The 18,531-nt window shown below is 34.7% G+C and overlaps 3 protein-coding genes and 1 long non-coding RNA gene across 8 annotated transcripts; 1 reads left to right on the top strand and 3 right to left on the bottom strand.

Annotated features, from left to right (window-relative positions):
- Positions 1–1,238: 1,238 nt before the first annotated feature.
- LOC119987572 lies at positions 1,239–4,728 on the top strand. Of its 4 annotated transcripts, none has more exons than XR_005465469.1 (4): positions 1,239–1,250; positions 1,546–1,620; positions 1,978–2,645; positions 4,068–4,728. It is a non-coding gene; the product is annotated as an uncharacterized LOC119987572 (long non-coding RNA). The 4 variants fall into 4 exon arrangements; XR_005465468.1 differs by lacking the exon at positions 1,239–1,250 and adding an exon at positions 1,271–1,458; XR_005465467.1 differs by lacking the exon at positions 1,239–1,250 and having other exon boundaries at positions 1,271–1,620.
- Positions 4,729–6,214: 1,486 nt separating this feature from the next.
- LOC119986853 (LIM domain-containing protein WLIM2a-like) lies at positions 6,215–8,141 on the bottom strand. Its single transcript, XM_038831548.1, has 5 exons — positions 8,004–8,141; positions 7,808–7,907; positions 7,692–7,720; positions 7,504–7,593; positions 6,215–7,098 (listed from the first exon to the last, which is right to left on the bottom strand). The coding sequence occupies exons 1-5, from the start codon at positions 8,139–8,141 to the stop codon at positions 6,811–6,813; spliced, it is 645 nt and encodes a 214-aa protein (XP_038687476.1). The 3' UTR covers positions 6,215–6,810.
- A 634-nt stretch (positions 8,142–8,775) lies between these two features.
- On the bottom strand, positions 8,776–10,250 carry LOC119987409 (remorin 1.4-like). Of its 2 annotated transcripts, none has more exons than XM_038832310.1 (5): positions 9,999–10,250; positions 9,640–9,687; positions 9,469–9,556; positions 9,263–9,344; positions 8,776–9,178 (listed from the first exon to the last, which is right to left on the bottom strand). In XM_038832310.1, exons 1-5 carry the CDS (start codon positions 10,120–10,122, stop codon positions 8,978–8,980), a joined length of 543 nt encoding a protein of 180 aa, XP_038688238.1. In that variant the 5' UTR covers positions 10,123–10,250; the 3' UTR covers positions 8,776–8,977. The 2 variants fall into 2 exon arrangements, with proteins under 2 accessions (XP_038688238.1, XP_038688237.1); XM_038832309.1 differs by having other exon boundaries at positions 9,640–9,690; positions 9,999–10,246.
- A 7,308-nt stretch (positions 10,251–17,558) lies between these two features.
- On the bottom strand, positions 17,559–18,157 carry LOC119986426 (nuclear transcription factor Y subunit C-4-like). The gene has a single exon (XM_038830984.1). It carries the CDS (start codon positions 18,019–18,021, stop codon positions 17,638–17,640), a length of 384 nt encoding a protein of 127 aa, XP_038686912.1. The 5' UTR covers positions 18,022–18,157; the 3' UTR covers positions 17,559–17,637.
- Positions 18,158–18,531: the final 374 nt, after the last annotated feature.

Below are 18,531 nucleotides of genomic sequence, written 5' to 3' on the forward strand. Positions count from 1 at the left end.
CATGCTATTCACTTTGTTCTTCAAACATATAATAACGGAAGCCTCGAAGGGAGAATTCTGCGTTTTCGTAAGGCCACGTCATCATCTAAAAAGGAATAACTGTGAGACGCATGTATTAGCCCCCCTTCTCCACGCGTGGGAAACCCGATCGGCTTCCTATTCCGACGACGATTCCTAATCCAAACCATGTTCGTCTTAGCCGATTCATTTTCCGTCTCTTCCGCTCTTCAACTTTGCAATTTAATGTCAGTTCAAGGACATTGTAAATCCAAAGAGGGGTTCACATGAACTGCCTTCATAAAGCCTCCCCTTCACGGTTGTTTTCTTTTCTTGATTCTTCTTATGCTTCTCGATGCAGTCTCTCTCAATTTCTTACCAGCTCTCCACTTCTTCACACAAAGCAACCGCACTACAATTCCTTATCCAGTCCAGGTTTCAAGTTTGCAATTTAATGTCGGTTCCAGGACATGAACTGCCTTCATAAGCCTCCCCTTCACGGTTGTTCTCTCTGCTTGATTCTTCTTATGCTTCTCGATGCAGGTCTCTCTCAATTTCTTACCAGCTCTCCTCTTCTTCACACAAAGCAACCGCGCTACAATTCCTTATCCAGGCCAGGTTTGTCTTCGGGTCTTCAATTTCCGCCATAATGATTCCATTGTGGTTGTTCGGATAGTTTATGGTATGCTTTTGGATTTAGCTTTTTAGAGTTTTCCTTTATTTTTGTTGTTGATTGTTAGGGAGGTTCGCGAATGCTGAAGCCAAGCCTTCCATTGTTGTTGTGAAATAGAAAGTGATCTTTCCCCTCTTTCTTTTTTGATTTTTCCGGGATTGCGTAAAGAGATTGATTTGCCTTCCATCTATCTCGATGTTATGTTTCTATGGGAAACAATGAAAGAGATGGAATTTTACTCTTTCTATTGCTAAATTAGGTTGTAATGACATTATTCTTTTGCACCCCCATGGTTAATACAGGTTATCACGTGATTCACAAGGGATGCCCAGGTACATGCTATTCACTTTGTTCTTCAAACATATAATAAAGGAAGCCTCGAAGGGAGAATTCTGCGTTTTCGTAAGGCCACGTCATCATCTAAAAAGGAATAACTGTGAGACGCGTGTATTAGCCCCCCTTCTCCACGCGTGGGAAACCCGATCGGCTTCCTATTTCGGCGACGATTCCTAATCCAAACCATGTTCGTCTTAGCCGATTCATTTTCCGTCTCTTCCGCTCTTCAACTTTGCAATTTAATGTCAGTTCAAGGACATTGTAAATCCAAAGAGGGGTTCACATGAACTGCCTTCATAAAGCCTCCCCTTCACGGTTGTTTTCTTTTCTTGATTCTTCTTATGCTTCTCGATGCAGTCTCTCTCAATTTCTTACCAGCTCTCCACTTCTTCACACAAAGCAACCGCACTACAATTCCTTATCCAGTCCAGGTTTCAAGTTTGCAATTTAATGTCGGTTCCAGGACATGAACTGCCTTCATAAGCCTCCCCTTCACGGTTGTTCTCTCTGCTTGATTCTTCTTATGCTTCTCGATGCAGGTCTCTCTCAATTTCTTACCAGCTCTCCTCTTCTTCACACAAAGCAACCGCGCTACAATTCCTTATCCAGGCCAGGTTTGTCTTCGGGTCTTCAATTTCCGCCATAATGATTCCATTGTGGTTGTTCGGATAGTTTATGGTATGCTTTTGGATTTAGCTTTTTAGAGTTTTCCTTTATTTTTGTTGTTGATTGTTAGGGAGGTTCACGAATGCTGAAGCCAAGCCTTCCATTGTTGTTGTGAAATAGAAAGTGATCTTTCCCCTCTTTCTTTTTTGATTTTTCCGGGATTGCGTAAAGAGATTGATTTGCCTTCCATCTATCTCGATGTTATGTTTCTATGGGAAACAATGAAAGAGATGGAATTTTACTCTTTCTATTGCTAAATTAGGTTGTAATGACATTATTCTTTTGCACCCCCATGGTTAATACAGGTTATCACGTGATTCACGAGGGATGCCCAGGTACATGCTATTCACTTTGTTCTTCAAATAGTGATTCGATATGGCAGAGGAAATCGTGCCTTTGACAAGATGAAAGATGGTAAGTTTTGAAAACCCCAAATATTGGTTTTGCTCTATTTGTTGAATTTGTTTCCTTCCGGAGAGAGGCGATAGCAAATGATAATGAGAAGATCTTGAAGCTGAGAGATAGATCTTGGAGAGGCAATGGAGAAATTCAATGAAAGAAATGAAACTTTAAAATAGAGGAAGAAGACATAAGCAGCAAACTAGCAAAATTAGAACTCAAAGATAAGGTAGGTGGTGCTACTTCATTGTGAATTTTACTACCTAGATGTTGACTATTGCGCGTGAACGCTTGCAAATTTTTAATGTTAAATATGAAGTAGCCTGCCCATCTTGATGTTTGCTAGGATGGAGCCTTAAAACATGCAGAGCTGCACATCGAGAGGTGATCTTTCAATCTCTATAAATTCAGCTGTTCTTCCTACCTATAAAGTCTATCATAAACTATTTAAAGAAACTTAGGTGAATTGGGTTGCATAAACAGAATTGATATTTTAGTTCTATTGCAGGTGAAATTCATGGCAACACTCGGGAACCCATATATTCTGGAGTATAAAGATGGGTTGGTGGAAAAGGTACTCCTCTCAACAATATATTAAGTCAAACTTAGTTGGCAATGACAATAAACTATCGATAGGCTTATAAAAAAATATATATATATATATATATATATCATTACTACTCATGGCTTATATATATCATTAGTACTCATGGCTTCTAGGGTTGTTATTGGTACGGTTACCGTTACCAAACACGGAATACCGTTACCATACCAATTCTTTCGGTAATTCAAAAAATGTTACCATTACCGTTACCGGAAGAGTCGGTATACCGATGGTCGGTATACCGATCGATCGGTAATGGTAAGTCGGTAATTGGTAAATTTACCAATTCTTAAAACCTATTTAAAAATGAGAAGAAAAAAAATGCATCAAGTAGCATTGTGCTTAATAGTCATTGTATGAGACTACAACACTTTCATCTTGCCTACAATACCAATAATAAAAATGATAGATTAATGAGAAGGATCATTGTGGTACATGTGAATAAGAGAAAATACCTATCAATCGGAGAAAAAAAGAAAGGAGAATTCACATAACATTATTCCAACAATCTATAACGGAAAATCTTTCATTTCATTAATTTCTAATATTTTTAGTATCCGAAGTGTTTTAAACTCCATAGCAGGAAAGCTAGAAAAAACAAGATAAATAAGGATAAAAGATCATAATGGAAAGGGAGAAGAAAAACATGTAATCAATACCAACAAAGCATTTTGTTATGTAACAAACACTGCTTTAAAGTTAATGAAATTGCTACGAGTGATATATAAATGATAACCCTAAAAATAATCAATGGTCTAGATTAAATTAGATCAATCTAATGGTCATAATTAAATAAAACTAAAACTAAAAATAATATTAATATATATTTAATATATATGTCGGTAATCGGGAAATTTACCGGTTTTGAACTTTGTTTACCGTTACCGTTACCGAAATCATCGGTAAATTTACCGTACCGAACAATTGGTAACGGTATACCAATCTTCTGCTATTTTCGGTAACCAATTCGTCGGTAATGGTATACCAATGAATAATTTACCATACCAGTAACAGCCCTAATGGCTTCTTTGTGTTCTGTGTTAAACAGTATTGCTATATTTGCATTTTGAATTGGGGACATCTTACTGTGAGAGAGGAGACATGTAAGTTAGGGCAACAATATTGTGGATTTAATCTCACAGGATAGCTAGGCGTTGATAACAACACAAGTTAGACTAGCATAATATATATGATATTGGTATCTAAATGGAACAAGTTAGACTAGCATAATATATACGATATTGTGGGATCTCAAAACTGTGAACAGAGCTTCTTGCTGATATATCCTATGGTTATAAATCAGATATATGGTCTTTCAGTTATAAATCTCCTGTTGACATTTTTTCACTTGATAGAACATGAGAATTACTTGACATTCTGGTACCTTCACAGGATGTTGCATGTTTGAGATAGCATCATAGCAGCACATCAACCTGCATTTAGAGCAACTGTAAGTATTGACTTCTATGTCTTAGTTTAAAGCATTGAATATCAATCCAATTTCAACTGTTAAAAAGATTTAAATTATCGAACAGAAGATGTCCGGTCTCATTGACAAAATCAACCTTTCCACCATTTCTCCACTCCCTACTGGGTATTAATCTTCATTATAAGTATTTCTCATTCTAAAGAAAACAAAAAATATTTCTCAATCAGTTCTATGTAATATTTTGTAGAATATTCAATACTCATTCAACTGAAGGTTTTGGCTTTATTGATGCAGTAAAAGACTGACCGAAGAGCATGCTAAGAAAGAACCTATAGCATAGACCCACAGTGAGTGGAAGTGGTCCAAACCTTTATCTTCTCTTTAGGAGAACAATGAAGTACTATTAATACTCAAATTTCTACACATCTTTAGGCTTCAAAGTTGCAGAGGCATCTCCATCTACAAACACATCTTGCTCAATGCCAAAACATATCCCCAGTCTTGACCTAGGTATGATGTTTAATGCATTGAATGCTGTTAAAGATTCTCAGAGAACATCTCTCTCCAGGTTTACTTTTGTCTTGGTCTGTTGCCTATCATTTATTTATTGAAGTTTTCAAGCTAGGTATATATTACTTCATCCTAAAAACATATGGTTGTCCTCCAAGTATTTTCACAAGGCTGTACATGAGTAGGCTATAGGTCCAAACAGGCCACATCAAAGACGTAACAAACCAAGTGAGAGACGACACGATCAGTCGATCGAGCAAATTGAGTAGCTCAATCCCTTATAAGGTTGCTCCCTGTAGGAATGTCTGGATTTTTTTTCCCTACTGTGTACACTTACATGAGCAAGATGTTCGTTTTATGAGCTACACAATCGATCAACAGAAAATGGGAGATAATTTTAAATTATTTGCTCGACTTTTTTAATGTTTTGTATTGTTGAGGATGGAGTATTTTAAACTAAAAATTCATTCAATATTTATAAGTAAAAAATATTTAGACACAACGCGCGTAGCGCGGGTATACATCTAGTATGGGAATAGATCTCACTGGTAATCGCAATCTAGGAATGGCAAAAAAATGACCCGAGTATCATCTACATGGTACCCGATCTGTTTAAAACTCGAAAACTTATTCTATAAGGTTTGAAAATGATTTTGATTTTAGTTTTCAAACCCGTTATATTTTCGGGTAGGGTTTATTTTTGATGTCAGATTTAGAGTACCTGAATCGTTTAATAAAAAAAAATGATAATAATAATATTATAAATCATTTATGTAGAGGTATACTACTAGGATGTTAAATTATAACATAATAAATTATATTAAATGAAATAACATAATATAATGACATATAATACAATCATACTGTATAACTCCATAAATCATATTATATTAAAAACAGAATTGAATTTTACAGTTATAGAATGATACTAATTTGAATTGTTCCAAAGATATAATATTGTAAGATAAATCATATTTAGTATTAATAGAATCATACATAATTATTGATTTTTTTATTTTATTATATTTTTAATGCATGATTAGGGTTTTAGGTTTGAGTTTGGGACGAGCTACGATTCAGATTTGAGAACTTGCAAATGGTTATCTAGTTTTTGACGAAAAATTAGAAATATAAAAGTTAAAATGGAAAATGGTTATGAAACGTTTTCGATTTCGGAAATATAAATGGTTTTTTAATCAATTTTGGTATAGGATACCTTAAATGAAAATAGTTTTGATATTCCCTAATTGAAATAATACCCAACTCGTTATCATCCCAAGCATACTATAAAGTCTAAAAAAAGCCTCTCACTCGTCAAGTCTTAGGCTAAGACGATCAAAATCAAGAATTTGACCAATTAATGTAGAGATGTAACAGCACAAAAAAACATAAAAAAATTATGGGTGTGGGGAAAAAGAAAGTGAAATCTTTATTTAGAGTCCCCTCTCTCTCTCGAAAAAAAGAAAAAATTAGAAAACTTTGGGAGAGGAGGAGGAGGCGGCTCCTCCTCTCCCCGCCCACCCTCCCCCTCCCCTCTTTCCCCCTTTTTCCTCCCCTCCCCCTTCTCCTTCCCCTTTCCCTTCTCTCTTTTCTCCCTGCCTCCATCTCCTCTTCTCTGCTTCTCTCCCCCTCTTCTTTTCATCCTATGGGTTAGATATGTCCTTTCTTCATCTAGATCTGTTTTATTTTGTTATGTTTTTGTGTTTGAATAAGGATTTTGCAGGTTTTTCTTCTCCAAATTTCGATCTCCTCCATCTGTCGCAGATGAAGTTTGGCCTCTCTTGTAGATCCAAGTTGTAATCTGTGTTTTTTTATGTTCAATATTTGTTACCTGGCTTAGCCTGGTAGAGTCGACCCATTGGACAATGGTTTGGCGGTGTGTGGTGTTATCCATTGGTGTACAGCAATGTCTGGCGATATCCAGTTTAGTGTTTGTGTTTTATTACTTTGCTCTTGTTTTTTTAGTCCTTATGTTGTATTCCACCTTTATGTGGTCCCGAGTGCCTATGGGCCTTAGTTACTCAATTTATTGGGTAACCTAATACAATGAGGTCTATGAAATTTATTTTTTTTAAAAAAAAGTGAAATCTTTATTTTCCTTCCCAATGAGGAGCCATAACCAATTACAGAACATAAAAGATTTTGAAAGAATTCATGAGAAAAATGAAAGACTAGCAACAATGCACAATATATCTACTATTGTTCTTGTGTTATTGCTACATCAGTACTGTTTGTTGCTTCTTGTTCTGGTTCTGGCATCACTTCTGCTTCTGGTTTTTGGTCAGCCAAAGGTGGTGTATTTTTCTTCATCGAAGCAGTCTTGGTAAGATGAGTGTAGCTGCCTTTCTCTTTGAACAATTGAGAGAAGTGGGGCTTGCAGTAAAGGATCCCATCAAGAGCTGCATATGAAGATGGGTTCAAGAAGCAACCCCCATGAGAACACCTGAAGCATGATTTATGGTAGAATTCTCCTTCCACTGTCACCTGCTCCAAGTTTTCATCATATCAATACTAAATTAGACTTGGCACATTGTGCAAAATTATGGGTATGTTTTGAAAGTTCTTGAGGGAGGGTTCCGACGCATTCCAATGGAAAGTAGACTCTTTTTTTTGTAATGGAAAAACTCTCGAACCCTCCCAACGCCGGCGAAGACTCCTTCTGAGTAGGGATATTTAAAAAAATCAGAGAAATCGAACCGACCGTTAAACCGATCGATTGGTTGATTATTTTCAAAAAAAATACTTAGAACCGACTGAAAGAACCGCCGATAACAGACCAATTGGTCGGTTAAATTCATGTCAAAATATATAATAAAAAAACACCGACAGTTTACACCCCTATTTCCAAGCATTGCCGTAAATCACATGAATGTTTGATTATGTACCGACCTTCTCTAGTGGGTATGCAGTTTTCTTGCAGAATGCACATTTGTCTTGTGTGCCAGAAAACATAGAAGAAAGTCTGCTAGGAGCCCTGGCCTGTAAACATGAGAGTGAATATATATATATATATATATATATAAAAGTAGATGTTATAAACATTGAGTCAAAAAGATTAAGCAGAGAGATTCACATACCAGTCCATTTGGTCTATCGGACTTCAAGGCTGTAATGACATAAATATAAAACTCAGATTACAAAGAAAAATAATGGGATGGGTTCAATCAAAATAGGGGGATCTTAATTAAATTACATGATTGGAAGTTCTTGGTGAAACAACCAGTCTCCTTGAAAAGCTGCTCAAAATGAGGTTTGCAGTATAAAACTCCATCCATTGATGAATAGTTCCCCATCTGTATTTATTATTAAATCAAATGCTTCAAATCTTATTAACAATACCTCATTGAAAAATTGAATCTGATATGAAAATATGCAGAATACATTTATACCTTAAGAAGTCCATTGCAGTGACTGCATTTGAAGCAGGTTTTATGATAAGAAACCCCATCAGCTGATACCAATTCGACGCAGTGAACGGTCTTATCGCAAGCTTTGCATTTCTCTACAGTTCCGCTGAACCCTGTCATTTTTTCCTTTGTGTTTGATCAAGAAACTTAACACAGAAGCTCTGATCCAACACAAGGAAAAAAAAAAGGAGTTTTCTACTTTTTTCTCACCAATTGAACTATTAAGCCTTTTGTTACTTTTAAGGTACTTTATGGTTAGCTGCTAATGATTGATGAAAGGTCCTCATTGAATTAAAAAAATGGATGGAGAAGGTGTATTGCACCATTTTTTCAGGACCATGTATAATTTTGGGGTGGATTTATAGATGTTCTGACCAAGTCTCCTTTACTGGCAATGATAAAATTGGAGAAATTGTAGATTATATTTGTTGTGCTGTTTACTATATTTGGATACTTGGAACTTAGATAAGATTTTTTTTAGATGGTTTTGGTGTTTTCTATATCTGATTTCCAACTGTACACATATATAATCAAGGTTGTTGTAACATTTTATAAGTTCGATTCAAGAGTTGATTTGGTGGATAGGACATATAATTTATGTGGATGCGATTTTTGTTTCCAGGTATTGTCCGTTCTGGGGTATCTTTAAGGGAAATTCGCACCTTCCCTCATGTCTCCCCCACTCGAACCCATGATCTCGTGGAGGTGGGAGAATGAGTGCTTGGATGCAAAAATACGCACCCACAATTTCAAAGAAAAAAGCTACAAACTAGATTACTCAAACTCAATGTGTATATGAAAATAATAAAATCACAACTTTATAAAAAACATATAGTTTTTCTGTGGCAGAAACCAAACCAAGCATGGATGATCAAGCAGCCATAAAAGTAAAAAAGCAAACTAGGTTTTGAAAAAACCGTCTGCATTTGTTCTTGTTTATTGTTGCCTAAAACATGTTAGATGCCAAAGCATGGAAAAAACTTCTTTGGCGTATTTCCAGTTGCGCGGAATTTCTCTGCAGCTTCTTCTATCTTGAGGAATTCTTCACATTTTTTGGCTTCAGCCATTGCTTTCTTCTCTTCTGCTTCTCTGTGGATTTCAGCTTTTCTGTTCTTCATTTGCTCCGCATATTCAGCCTTTTTCTTCTCCAGTTTTTCCTGTCACACCCCAAAGAATTACACACAACATTTTTTTGTATCCAATGTGAAGGATAGATACACAATTCAAACAGACTTAGGTACCTCAATTTGCTTCAACTTTGCCTCTACAGATGCTTTCTTGCCATTCTCCCAAACTCCGATCGAGGACAGCTTCTTACATGCCCTGATAGATCATTTTTCTTAATCTGATCATAGATGCTCATGATCCAAAACTGAATTATAAAACGAAAACAGTCGTAGTACCGAAGAACAGTATAAGAAAACTCTCAGCAATCAACTTGTCTTACTTGTTATCTGATTTCGCCTTTTCGTTGTCCTCCCATGCTTTGATTAAAGCCAATCTTTTCTCTGTTTCAACCCTTGAAAGTGCAGCATCTGAAAGTCATAAATAAATCTCATCATATAATTTTCACATATGATCCATTATGATGCTTTAAAGCTAACCAAACCACCATCACCTCTATCAACAGAACCCCTTGAACTTTTATCAGTGCCAGGATCTGCAACTTCTGTCATGAAACATTTGAAAACAAGAGCAAACTCAGAAGTTGGCTCAATAGCAAGCATGACTAGAAAGATTATATATGCTTATTGGTAATTGAAAGACTATATATGCTGTCAACTTAACATAAGTTGTAAGAAGAATTACTCAAAAATTGAGCAAAAGAACCAATTCCCATACCAAAATCTTACAAATACATTTATAGAAATGAATAAAAATCCTGAATTCCCATAATAAGAACTCATGATTTTTTCCTTCCTTGAGTTTTCCCAGGAACCAAACAGAAACTAAGAGATAGAGTTAGAGAAAGTATACTTTGAGGAAGTGGGATGAATCCATTCTCTTGATCCAAGTCCTTCTGTGGTGCTGCATTTCCTTCGTCTAAAAGTGACTGCTTTTCAGTCTCTAATTCAGCTTTCTTGCGCTCCTGCTCTCCCATGATTTGACTCTCTTTTTTCTCTAATCAACGCACATAGAATTTCAGAGAACAGCATAAAATCCAGTGAGATTATATTCAACACACCACCACCAGGTGACAATGAAGCATAGACCAATGAAGGATAGACTCTTGTCTTGTAAAACTCGCTTAGAAACTCCTAGAAGGGGTTTGGCAGGTACAACCTTAAAAAAATGGTAATCGATCGGTTATGTAAAAAAAAAAAAATTAATTGCTAATAAATAGTAAAAATGGACATTGTCAACTTTACAAGGCTTTCTATGGCCATTTTCCTCCAACAAATTAAGTAACTTGTTTGATATTTTACTCCTGTTTAGGTAGCTTTTTTTTACTGTACCTTAATAGCGAAATCATCACTGTAAATGGTGTGGTTCCGTACTTTACAAAACTGGCCTGCATAAAGCAGGTACTCCATAAAACATTAAAACTAAACTAACAAGTAACAACAACAATTAAGATTTTATAAATCTGTGGTAGTGGTTCTCTCCCACACCAATCAGGTCAAGGGTTCGAGTCACAGAGGTGTTGTTGGGTTGAACAAAAACCTCAACAACACTAGGTAGCCCATTGGAGCTCAAATCTTTTAAATAAAATTTTAAAACGTTTTAACTCTCAAAATACATGTTAGATTTTTAAAAAAATTATATTTTCGGAATCAACGCATAAGTTCTTTCTAACAAGATCCATTGTTGATGAGTTTTATCGGATGGACCTTAATTCCACTGTTTTTTTCAATGGAATTTCAAAAACAATGATTCAGAATTAAAACAATGAATTCTACATTGTGTTTTAAAAAACAATAGAATCTACATTAAGGGGAATTATCCTATACGCATATAATTTACGCACTTAAAATCCGCACCACTTTTTAAGGGTGTGGATGAGTGAAATGACAAGTGGGACCCACTACTTTGGGTATTTTAATTGTGCATAGGAGAATTCCTCTCTATATTAAAACAATAAATTTTGGTAATAAATTCTGAGATAAAAGAGTGTAATAAAGCTATTTCATTGATTTAATCAATGTAATAAACATGTTGAGCTCTCATAGACTACATGTCATTTTCGGATTAGGGGCTCCGCAATTAGTTTCAAATTGTAGAGTCTACAATTGGAATCCAATGGCTTGAGAGATATGCCACATCACACCACATTTTTGTTTTTTCATTTTTAAAATTTGTATGACTTTTTCTTTACCATTGGATATGAATTGTAGATTCTAGGGAATTGCAGAGCCCCCAAATCCGTCATTTTTGCTTATAAATTTGGTCAAATGAGCCTGACGTCACTTTTTTGCCTTTTTCTTTATTTTTTTGGTCTTACTGCGATCTAATTGGGCCACATCATGTGACACTTGTTTGTTTGATAAGTACATCACGTGACACAATTCATGGTAACTCTGGGACCAAACCAAAAAAATACGAGAGGTATTATTTTATCAATGAGAGGTAATATCATTATGGTCACACATTGGTTTTGATTCAATTTATCATGTCTTTAGGTGGAAAAAAAATTTGCACATAGTCTGACCATTCGAATTTAATCCCACATCGAATATACAAAGGATAAATTTATAAGTTATCGTTCCGGGTATCAACAACAACAACAAAAAAGTTACCACAACAGGTTATGTCCAAAATTTTTGTTGTAATCTGTGACAAGAGAAAAAATGCTTATTTATCCCTGATTGAAGATAGGGCAAAAAACTTACAATTGCATAAATGGGAAGTACTTGTGTTGAAATTTCGTTTGTCATGATTAGCAAAAAACAGTAATAAGTTCACAAATTCAAATATGATAAATACAAAAACACAGAGAACACAACAAGCAAACTGTTAAAACAACCACATTGCTAGTTGTTGGAATATAATCCAATAGATAAGGTGGGTCAATCTCCTTAACACATAACAATCGGTTTTCCAAATAAATCTTGGAGGTCGGTTGGGTCGGTCTTCCCTGACCTAATCCAAGGAGGACAAATCCGTGAGAGCCTAATTTCAATGGTTTCAAAGTGGACAAACTTTGTGTTCGAGTGAGGGTCCAAATTATAAGAAAACAAAAGGTGAATCACCGATCCACCTAAGTCGAGGGACTGATAGCTAATGACACCGAAATTAATGTTCCTGAAGCTGATAATCAATGGAGGAAGGTCTTTGCTCTGTACCCTGTCACAGAAAATGCAAAACATTGATTCGATTCGCTAAGCATCCTCCCTTTGCAATGCTTGCACCATATGTACGGCAATGTTGGGTCGTGCACGACGATGGGAGATCAGGAAGTGAAGGATCATCCGGATCATAGGAGGAGAGGTAGGGTTTAGGATATTAAATTTTTAAGTAATTAATATGTTGAAAGGGTAAGTTAGGAAATCGATGGGTGTATTAGATTAAAAAGCTATATTAAGTAAGTGTGTACAATGAGTTTAAGTATGTGTGCAAATATTTGCTCTCATTCATTTATTTTCTAATGGATCTAAAACTAAGAATGGGCCAAAGATGAGCCCAAGACATGGAGAATACAAAAGCCCACAATGAATGAGCCCAAACAAGAAGAAATTTCAGGAACCCAAAACAAGTATCTTGGGCAGAAGTCGCATGATTGATGCCTGAGAGACCGACCTTCACGAACTTCAATGGAGGAGGATATCTCAACAATTTTCATGCGATTGAAGTGAATCGATCCAAATCTCCCTATTTATATGAGCCCAAAACCTATATTCCCTGGTTATGGAGAAAAATCCAAATTGATAGCCCCATGATTTTGTTGATGATGTGGATCAATTTTGTGCATACAAAATTCAATGGTCGTAAACTTGTAATAAAATATACGGACAATTGGCAGTAAGAGCACTTTAGACAACTTAATTGTAAAAAGGTCATGAACATTTTTAAAATTGTAAAAAAGTACAATTTAAGGGTAATTTGGTCATCTGACTTAAGATATTTTTTAGTTTATACCTACAATACCCTCCTCCTCCTTCTTCTTCTTCTTCTTCTTCTTCTCCCTCCAACTATCCAACTCTAGTGTGTCATCTCTTTCCCTCCTTCTCTACTAAAAGTTATCTCTTTCTTTCTCTCCTTCTTCTTCTTCTTCTTCTTCTTCTCGATCTGAATTTGTTCTTCGTTGCCTTCTTCTCCGTTTTTGGTCGAGTTTCTTCTCTCTTCATCACCTTCTTCGTCGTTGCTCAATCTGGACTGCGTCGAGTTGCTCTGCCTTGTTTTTGATAGATCTGGACTATGCTTCGTTGTTCAATCTGGGCTGTGCTTTGTTTTTTTGCAGATCTGGACGCTGGTTCGTTTTTTGCAGAGATGTATCACTATAGTATCACTATAGTATCACCATAGTATCACCAACACCAAAAAACCACTAAAATGATACAATGAAACTAGTATGCATACTTCATCTTCCTAATTACTTTTCCTTTCTTGATCTTCTTTTCTTGGTTACCTCTCTTGTTCGTTTTGGAAAAACATTTACAAGTGCAGAGATGTATCACTATAGTATCACAAACACCAAAAATTCATTAAAATGATACAATTGAACCAATATGTATACTTCTTCTTCCTAATTACTTTTCTTTTCTTGGTTTGTACATCTCTTGCTCGTTTTGGAAAAATATTTACAGCTGCAGAGATGTATCACTATAGTATCACCAACACCAAAAATCCACTAAAATGATATAATTGAACTAGAAAGGCATATAATGCAATCAAATTTACATTCTAACATTTATATCATCATTTTATGAGCAAAATATATAAATTGAATACTAAATTGGATCTTCTATTTAAAAGTATCACTATTGTATCACAATTCGTGGAGAGAGAAAATCAAATTTGAGGTTATTTTGGTAAAAGATGATCCCAGTATACTTTTTTAAAAGGATGTTTTAGTGATTGTACTTTTTTACAATTAAGTATAATCTAGTGTACCGGCCTCCAAAAGTCCCTAAAATATAACAAAAGTAGGCGCTACACATTCTCTGTGAGACCCATCACCATCACATTTACGATTAAAAACACAAGTTCACAAAATTTATCGACACTTTTGATTCACATATGTGAAATGTGAAGAAGAAAAGTTTCATTATCCAACTAACCGACCAACATGAATCACCTTTGACTTAATCAGAGACCTTTATTATATTAAACTACTAAATAAACTAATATTCATCATTACATGTGTCACGCTTCATTGCATATTTGTAGCTGTCGGGAGTCCACAAACACAAATACACAATAATTTGATATGTTGATTTTGTTACGATTCTGATTGCCAGTGATATCATTAATGAACACTTGTATCTGCTGATTGAATTTACATGGTTGTTTATCTCTACATATATCAACTTTGTGGTTAAAATAAGGCTTAATCCACAATTTTTAGTGTTGTTTGATATTTTTTTTAATTGAAATTCATCTAATTTTATCATAATCCTTCAATAATTATGGATTTGAGCTCCTCAACCACCAAGCCAATCCTATATACCATTGACCCAACTCCTCTCTTTCAGTCAATGTATTAAAGGATTGATTGTTTAATTCATTAATTAGTTCTAACATGTTTTCATTTTATTATGCTCTGTGAATACTCTAGAACGAATCCAAAGAGAATATATGGGTCTTTTGGGCCTTACATAATTTTCATGGTGGGTTGGGCTTTATTGGCCCAATTGCGATACTTGTACTACTTTAGGCTTGATGATCCAAAACCAACAGCCCATTGGGGACTAACGATCAAATTAAGTAGTATTAGTGTATTATACTAATATATGCTTTAATTAATAAAGCTACTCCCATGCAATAAAATATCATCAACATGCATGGTGTGAGCGATCAATTCATATTTCCATGCACGTCCGCAACTATTGAGCATGTACCGTCAGGCTAGTTGTGAAGATAGATACATATATACATATATATAAATGTATGTTTCTGATGCAATAATTAAATAAAATAAGCCAGGAGGAGGTGGAGTTCATTGCTTTTCCACTTCCTCCTCCCCGATGTTCCGTTTACTTCTGCTTTTTTTTGTGGAAGGATCCCCGATTTGGGCGATGAATAAGATCTGTTTTGGATTGGCTAAAATATTATATATGTGCTTAGACTATAGCAGTTTTCTCGATTATGTCCTTAAACTATTTTTTTTCTTCATTCTATCCTCAAACTATTGTTTTCCACATGGTTTCTATCCTGAGTCAGTATTCCGGTGTTGACTACGGCGAAAATGCTGACGTGGCATCCATGTGATTATAAAATAAAAAAAAAAAACTCGTCGGAGTTCAGATGACACGTCAGCATTTTCATCGGAGTCAACACCGGAAAGTTGACTGAGGAGAGAAACCATGTGGAAAATAATAGTTTAAGGATAGAATGAAGGAAAAAAATAGTTTAAGGACATAATAGAGAAAAATGTGATAGTCTAAGGACATATTTAATATTTTAGCCGTTTTGGATTTATTCATCAATTTTTGAATCTACATCTCCTCCAGCTATCGTGGTTTTCTTCATCATCTGTCTTTGGATGTGGTCCAACAACACAGATCCATGGTTTAAAGTGTTGGTGCTATTAGATCCGGTGGAAATCGGTCTTTCCAACGTCAAATCTTGATGGAGTGAAAGCCAACACACTTGATTCAGACCATTTGTGATTTTTGTTTCTGTTTGCCAATGTTTTTATGTTTATTTGTTTAGTCCATTCGGGATAGTCCCAGGACAGTGTTTTGTCTGTTTTTTGTTTGTTTAGCATATCCGGTTTCATCTCGGGATAGTGTTGTCACCCTGGTGGTTGTATGGTTTTTTTCTGTTATTTCTTGAGTTCAAGTGCCTCCTTTCCTTGACTTTGATTTGTAATTTCTTATACTACTATCGTAACGCTAGATGATTTTTTATTTTCATAGAAAATAAAATAAAGTAAGCCAAATGAGAGAGACATTTAAGTGTTCAAACTATTCTACTTTTGCGTTGTTTACATTGACTTGGCAAACTTTTGCGTGCAACTAAAACAACCAAAGTTACATATTAATTACTAAACAAATAAAAAAAATAGAAAAGAAAATAAGATACCTTCTATAAAAAAAAACATGATAAGTCAAATTAAAAAAAGATATGTAGACTAATTCCAATATATATTATAGTTTTAAAAAGGCTTGATTGTAGTGAGACCTAAGCTAAAATTTAATAATGATATATATATATATATATGGAGCTATAGTCTACTATGTAATGCCAAAAAACGCACACAAATTTTGACATGCATGCAGATTCATCTAGAGGATCCAATACCACCATGTTAATGCAACTTGGTAATCGATCCAAAGAGTTGGCACAACAACACAACCGAATGTTCAAACATTTTAATTTACTAATTCAAAGTTTAAATTTGTTTTCAATTTAGTAATTCGGACATATTTCTCAATTTTCGAACAATCAACCCATTTACGTGACTTATTGACCGAACAGAATCGTTAAATATTGATAATATAGCTGTAACATCTAGCTCAAGGTATACATTAATGATCAATGCAACTCAAAAATCTTTCATTAAAGCAAGAAATAATGTATAAGGTTAGGAATTACTTACTAATTAAGTTGGTAGGTAGTATTTCCTTTTATTTGTTGCATCCAAATATGTTTGGAGGCATGTTATTGTGATCTGAATCTATTATGGTTGGTATTTGACGATGTGGTGCTAACCAACAATTATCTATTTTGGACATTGTGGTGTTATGTTTGATTGACTTTATTTTTTAATCTATTATGGTTATTATTGCTAATAATTTTTTGGATTATCTGTTATTTTTTATTGACCTTATTTCCAGAGTTTATGACCAATTTGTTATAAAATAATATTTTCGGTGACTGATTTGAGACATTTATCATGTATAAATTATGAGTATATTGTTTGAACATTTGGTAACCGAATTGAAATGTGTCTAATTCTTTAAGTTGCCAAAAGTTACATTAACCACAATACCACCTATAAATAATTTTATTAGCATTGCCTTTTTTTTATCGAACTCCCATCACTAAAATTGTTAGTTATGCATGTATAAAAAATTATTGATAGAGATCAAAATTATCAGACGTCTAGAAATCATAAAATCATATCTTAAATATTTTTAATTTAAATTTACTATAATTTAATAATATTTCACTAAAATTTAATTTAATAATATTTCACATTGTATCAAAGTTAAATGTTTTTGACAAACAATAGGCCCGATCAAATTCCACCTCCCCCAGTATGAGACTTGAACTGATCAACAGCTTTGTGCATGGACACACACTTTTACAAGAGCATATATATATATAGTTTTACAGAAAATATTACAGAAACAGGTAGTCAAGTATATTATAATATATATATAGGAAATAATATGTATGTATATATATAAATTATATAACCGAAAACATTGCTACTTTATGTCACCTTTGGAATTATATATAGCAAATGCAGATCTGTACTTGAGTCAGAATTATCAAGATGGTGAAGTCTCTATGAGTCCAGAGACTCCATTTGATCATCTTCTGAAGCCCTATCTGCAGAGTTGTTGTGATTATTACTGGAATTATCAACCAAGTTGACAAGAAAATCAAACAAATCAGTGGCAACAACAGCAGATGCAACATCATCTTTGTGAAGTGTCCTCCTCTTCCCTTGAACTGTAACCATCCAAGATCTCTTAGTGATCTCCTCAATGAAAAGCTCACAAGCCTTGGCGAAAACGATCGGTGCCTCGCCGGAGATCATCTTAACGTCGTCGCTGGATTTTTTCATGATCTTCTTGATCCTCGCCAATGGCAATGAGTGAGGCCCAGTATTTCTCCCTGAAATTCCTCCACATACTAACCCTGCAGAATATGTCCTTGCTTGCCTCATTTTTTCTCTTCTTCTATGGCCCTTCAAAGCTTAATTTTTCTTTAATTTAGCTACTCTTTATGTTATGATATTAATCAAAGAATGGTTTGAATGGACGAAACCTAATTATTGAAGTCTTATTTATATGAAGAAATTAGGCCGGCCAGCCTGCCTATGTAATTAGAGGCCGGCTACCTAGTGTTTAAATTAATTTCTCTATTTGTTTATTGCATTATGTCCAATGACTAGCAACATTAATGTATGTGGCCTTTTGGACAATAAAATGGTATTGACAATTAATTAATATTAACAAAAAAAAATAACGAAATACAATACTTGTATGCCAAGAAAGCACAATATTCTTATTAATCAGATTGGTCGACAATCGGCTAAATTAGGTATATGTGTGTCTAAAGTTTGATTCCAACGAGAAACATATTTCTTAATGGTATTTAAAAAAAGAGCCCAATATTCTTATATTAGTTACCATCACACATGCATTCTTTGTGTGGGAATTACAAATACTTGCCC

This window comes from Tripterygium wilfordii, chromosome 20 (assembly GCF_013401445.1).
Source record: "Tripterygium wilfordii isolate XIE 37 chromosome 20, ASM1340144v1, whole genome shotgun sequence".
Taxonomy (NCBI): Eukaryota; Viridiplantae; Streptophyta; class Magnoliopsida; order Celastrales; family Celastraceae; genus Tripterygium; species Tripterygium wilfordii.

What these genes read in the sequence shown, in the direction of transcription:
- LOC119986426 (XM_038830984.1), bottom strand. Translation starts at nt 18,021, where the DNA reads ATGAGGCAAGCAAGGACATATTCTGCAGGGTTAGTATGTGGAGGAATT.
- LOC119986853 (XM_038831548.1), bottom strand. Translation starts at nt 8,141, where the DNA reads ATGACAGGGTTCAGCGGAACTGTAGAGAAATGCAAAGCTTGCGATAAG. An exon ending in ACTGCAATGGACTTCTTAAG is followed by an intron (nt 7,908 to 8,003) that starts GTATAAATGTAT and finishes TAATAAATACAG; the next exon opens with ATGGGGAACTATTCATCAAT. An exon ending in CTGCATACCCACTAGAGAAG is followed by an intron (nt 7,099 to 7,503) that starts GTCGGTACATAA and finishes AACTTGGAGCAG; the next exon opens with GTGACAGTGGAAGGAGAATT.
- LOC119987409 (XM_038832309.1), bottom strand. Translation starts at nt 10,122, where the DNA reads ATGGGAGAGCAGGAGCGCAAGAAAGCTGAATTAGAGACTGAAAAGCAG. An exon ending in ATTCATCCCACTTCCTCAAA is followed by an intron (nt 9,691 to 9,998) that starts GTATACTTTCTC and finishes GTTTCATGACAG; the next exon opens with AAGTTGCAGATCCTGGCACT. An exon ending in CAAAGTTGAAGCAAATTGAG is followed by an intron (nt 9,179 to 9,262) that starts GTACCTAAGTCT and finishes GGGGTGTGACAG; the next exon opens with GAAAAACTGGAGAAGAAAAA.